General features: G+C 36.1%; 1 protein-coding gene across 1 annotated transcript; it reads right to left on the bottom strand.

The window, feature by feature from the left end:
- Positions 1-348: 348 nt before the first annotated feature.
- Positions 349-4,155, bottom strand: LOC110785864 (uncharacterized). Its single transcript, XM_021990380.2, has 3 exons — positions 3,918-4,155; positions 3,547-3,735; positions 349-942 (listed from the first exon to the last, which is right to left on the bottom strand). The coding sequence occupies exons 1-3, from the start codon at positions 3,958-3,960 to the stop codon at positions 620-622; spliced, it is 555 nt and encodes a 184-aa protein (XP_021846072.1). The 5' UTR covers positions 3,961-4,155; the 3' UTR covers positions 349-619.
- Positions 4,156-5,472: the final 1,317 nt, after the last annotated feature.

The raw sequence follows: 5,472 nt of genomic DNA, 5'->3' as shown, positions 1-5,472 counted from the left end.
ACATGCTACTTATTTCATGCTCCCTCCGTCCCTAAAAGACTGCCCCAATTTCCTTTTCGGACCGTCCCTTTGAGTTTGCCCATATCATTTATAGTATGTTGTCTTCGCATGCAAAATGACAAAACTACTCACTCACACGCTTGCATTTTATCTTAATAAAGTGGGAAATGTGGTATAGGACAATCTTTTAGGGTCGGAGGGAGTACATAAACCTTTGAAGTTCATGCTATATTCTGTACCAATGACCACACAAGTATTCTAAGCCATTCATCTGATTAGGGAAAATACGCGCCCTTCTCTACAAATTGCATGTTTAAGTGATGAGTTATTTGGTTTGGAATGAATCAATTCTAGTCATGTCAATGTTCAAGTCAATTCATATTCTTGAAATGAGATAATAATTCGAAATGGCCACAAGATTTCCTCTTATCCATGTAGAAATTACAATTTGGTTTGGTTAGGGAATACTCTGTAAAATATAGATCTAGGTAACCATGAACATTTCAAGAATTGTAAGATTGTTGTGCACCTTAAAGAAGGCATAAGCATTGAACCTGGTCACCAAAAACCAAAAAACAGACACCACCAGATTCGTTTTGTATCTGTTTCTGCACAAAGTTTAGATATTGGGGATGGACTTGGCTCGGAGAAATTGCTTGAGGATGGTTTTTTCTTCATCGATCTGCTTCTTCTCTTCAGGGTCTTTGGTCTTGATCTTCCTCTTCTCTTCAAGCATCCACTTGAACACTTCCCTTTGCTGCTGCTCAGGAATTGGTTTTCGTACTCTTGTAACTTGTGCTATGGTTGGGCTCTCGGTAACAGAAGTGGCTGTTGGGGTTGCAGCTGAAGTTGAAGGAGTGGGAGTCAGAGTGGAAGGTGCATCAGTAGTAGTTTCTTCCTCAACAGCTATGTCTTTCTTCTTGGTCCTCATAAATAGATAAGCTGTGAGACAGCATGGAAACAAATCAAGAGAGAAATACCCACATCGAAGCAACTGCATATAACATTTAACAAATAATGCTGTAGAGGATTCCAAAGGACAGAAACCAACTCTTACATCGGAATAATGTCAGCAGTAAGTAATTCATCTCATAGACAATGTCGAGACAATGCACTTAAATGTTCCGTTTGTCAAAAAGCAAACTCAACATAACGTTGCTCATATCATGATGTCAAAAGACTGGTGCTAGAAAGCGAGAAGCCGAGAAAAGGAACAAGAACAAGAACAAGAAGTAGCAAACATGAAGGGATGGGCAGCTGAACAAGGGTGATAGGCGCAAAGATGAACCTCAATTATTCTTAACTAAGGATCTTTAATCTCTCCTGCAAGGAGTTTCACAGCTGACCCGTACCCCGAAAGAGTTTCTTTTCGGAACCCATATTGAAAGGCTACATTCAAAAACAAATAAAAATACCAAGGTCCAAGGCAAACCAAACATTTGGGATGGTTAACAGGACCAAATACAAATCAAGAGGATCAACCAAATGGAAAATACCCATACCAATTCATCTCTTCCACCATCTACCTGGTCTGATTTAGACTCTCTGGATGACGGCATCCTGTTTTATAAAAGGCGGTAGAGATATGATTCTTCGATATCCCAAGGAATACCGTTGGATTGATATATTTTATGGTTAAAAACAAATTTTACTAACAACAGAAACTAAACTCTAATAACATGAGACGTTTCAGACATGGCAATATATTCCAATCATAAGGCATGTCATTGCTTTAGTCAGTACACAATACAGTCACAGCGCACTTAGCAGTTTATTATAGTATAAACAATCAATTCGATGAAATTTCTCCACCTACACATAATAAGAATCAATTCATCCTTTCTTGGTAGTTGGTACACAACTTTCAGTGACAACATACTTACCAGCTTTATAAGGTATGAAGTCTATAGACAATCAGTTAATTTTTTTTAATATGACACACTGTAACAATAAAACCATATTAAAAATATAGTACTTAATTTGCTGCACACGAGTCTAAAGAAGCTAAGAACTAGAGTATCACCTGCAGTTAAATGAAAAAGATTGCTAAAAACAGACAGCTAACACCAAATACCTCAGCATTATATTAACGCAAGGTAAAGGTCATATAAAATATAAGCTGCAATTATACCACTAATTTGAAATTAAACTACAGCCTGTGAGTCTGTTTTAAACAGGTGAGAAGCATGGGTAATGACAAGATATACTCCATACAATTTAGTGTAGTTAACAGCAGGTAAGAGGCAATATTTTTCATACTCATACAAGCTGCCAAGCTGGTGGATGTATGCAGACACGATGTATAGTAGGATGATTAGCTTGAAAAGAACAAGTGATGCTACATCTAGTTTGATGGTCTCACAGAACAGACAACGTAATTGTTCCTTTGCGGCTGGCGAGTTAGAAAGTGTCTTTCAAGAGCAACTCACACCAAAGTAGTTGAAAAAACAGAGGAAGAAATACTAGGGATCAGTTGGATAAATGCATAATAAGGATAAGACTGTAGGGTCTACTCACCCCAACTGAATATAACAATCGCAATGTCCCAATTTAGAACTCAACATGATTTCATCTACGTAATTCATAATATTTGAATAAATATCAAAACGTGGCGAGCTACATGCCCAAATCAACAGCATTCTTCAACATTTTTTTATGGAAATGCCTACCACTTTGATATGCAACAAATACAGGAATTTAACGTTAGCCCTATTTACCTGATTCCTCATCCTAAGTACCTTGGAGTGGGGAGTTTAACTTATTTTATAGATTCTGTCGCATAATTTAATCATCACATATTCACATAACATTATAATAGCAAATTCTATAGATCTCATCACTCCCACTTCCTAATTCAAACAACCCTTCACAATTCAGGGTCCAGCAACAACCACAGCTGCTGTGGTCAATCGACAATTCTCACAACTTGCTCCACGGAATACTGCACGAGGCAATCAATGGACAATTCTCACAACTTGCTTCAGCCAACCACCCCTCATCTAAAGTCTGATCACCAAAAACATTCAGCAAAATTAGTGTTCATCCACAAAGATTAATCTTGATTGCCCCAAACCAAATCACCCTAATTACATTAGTTTCTTAAACCAAAACCCAAATCCATTTCAATATTCCAGCTCTTGTAGCCAATAGACTTGCCCCATCACCCCAAAAGCTAACAATTCTCACCCGAACTAATTACTACCTTAAAAAAATCCCCATCTTACAATTAGCAATCCAAGAGTAGCTAATTCATGCTACCCGGTTCGCCCTATACTTTAGCTTTAGTCAAACCTTCATCTAAAATCGAAAATCACCAAAAACATTCCGCAAAGTAATCTCCATCCATATAGACTAATTCTTGATTGCACCAAACTCAAATAACACTTAAACAAACTAAGTCATGAACCCTAAACCAAAATCCATTTCAAAAATTTACCCCTAAAAGTAAACCAATTCCCTGATCAAACAAGCACTAAGCAGCAAAATCACAGAAAACCCAGATGCCAAAACTCAAAATTTAAGATAAATAAGAGAGCAGAAACAAACCTCCAACAGCGAGATTGACACTCAAAATGAGAGGCAAGAAGAACTTATACCGCCTCACAAAAGACTGCTTTGGAACCTCCGGTGGTGGAGTCGAAGCTCCGCCGCCATAACCACCGCCTATTGACGAAGAAGATGGTGTTGCTGTTGATGATTGAGCTTCCATCATTACTCTTGATTGCTTCAACTGAGCTGTTTTCAATCATCAATCAAAAAAAGGACACATTTAGCCTCTTTTTTTTAATAAAATTATTAGGAGAAAACAACAAGATTCCATTTTTATTAGTGGGTCGCAATCATTATCGATAGTTAATCACATAGTTTACGCTAGGAATTGGAATGAGTAAAAGAAGAAAGAAGTAACAATAATATACCTTTCTTGGGTTTGTTGACGTATAGCTTCGGAGGTTCGCTCATTTTTAACTTTTCACTACTCAGAGAAATTTCTGGTGAGAAAGGGAAATGGAAGATGAAAGAGGAATAGGGAGGAGTGAGAGTGCTGTGAATTTGACGGGGACTTTGTGGTTTTCTAAGTTGGCGTTTGTGAATTGTGATTGTTGGTTTCTTTTTGCTACGGCGAGCATAAACTAGCCTACGACGCTACGAACTACGAAGGGTGCTACAAATGAAGAGTTGAAAACAGTTTCGAAGTCCGAACATATGCTATCTGGTGCATCCAAGTAGGGATGACCGGATGACTCGGGTGGTCGTGGATCGGATATTCTATATTTGAATTTTGTACGCCCTGCGTTTTACTAACTAAAAGATAAAACTTTTTATAATCGATCGTATTTAATTAAAAAATACAGTTTTTATTTTCGCATGTAATGATACTCACTTTCAATTATATTAAAATTTCTCTCCTTCTTGTAGTTCACACACTTACTCACATCATCTTTTTATTACGATAAATGATTCACCCACTATCCCATTTTCATCTTGTTTTAATAAATTCAACCCACTTCCTAAAACTACATGTCGATCAAAGTGTATCTTTGGTTAAATACAGATGGAGTAATATCGGAGTATGTTAGAAGGCAAACGCTAATGAACGCCTCGGGACGCTAGATAAGGTAGCTAAAAGTGTAAATATTGGATTTAATTAAATATTAACTAGTATGTGCCCTTGCTAATGCATGAGATAACTTTACTTGTCTACTTTTAAAAATTCTACTAAATAAATTTACTCATTTCAAGTTATTTTTATTAGGATTTTAGTTTTTTTGGTAATTTCGTTGGAGATGGTACGTAAAGAAGATTGAAACTATGTTATTTCTTTCCCATTGTGTATCATTTCGTATATCTTTTTCTTTTTATTTTGTATAGTCTGCTACATGCGTAAGATGTAGTAACTTTTTAGGTTTATTTCGGAAACTATATTATTTCTTTCCTGCTGCTACTTTTTAGGCTTATTTCACAAACTTTGACTTTAATTAAGTTAGATTATAATTCCTTCTTTAAGATATGAAAATTTATTTAATTTAGTTATTAAATTATTATTTTATGAAATTTCATTTTTATTATTTTCTCCTTTTTTTTCTTGCTTGATTGGTGCGTGATTGACGATATGAATGGATTGGTTTCCTTTTGAGAGGGTATAGCGTGACATAGCTGAAAGGGGATTATTGGGGGGTTTGCTCATCTATCATAACGAGGGGCGGAACCAGCTCGGACCATGGGTATGCAGTTGCATACCTCTCCTGTAAAAAAAACAAAAAAAACAAATTATATTTCCATATTTCCTTTTTTTATGGAGTACTCGTATCTCATTGACACAAAACACAATAAAATACAGCAATCTAGACATTGTCAAACTTTTTTGTTTGTTTGTTTTTGTTTGAGAAAAGCATTGTCAAGTTGTCAGATACTCAATTATTTGTATGGTATTTCATTTTTAGTTTAATTGTACTGTTTCGTTATACTTCACGA

Source organism: Spinacia oleracea, chromosome 6 (assembly GCF_020520425.1).
Source record: "Spinacia oleracea cultivar Varoflay chromosome 6, BTI_SOV_V1, whole genome shotgun sequence".
NCBI classification, from domain to species: domain Eukaryota; kingdom Viridiplantae; phylum Streptophyta; class Magnoliopsida; order Caryophyllales; family Amaranthaceae; genus Spinacia; species Spinacia oleracea.
This window is presented reverse-complemented; position numbering and strand designations above follow the sequence as displayed.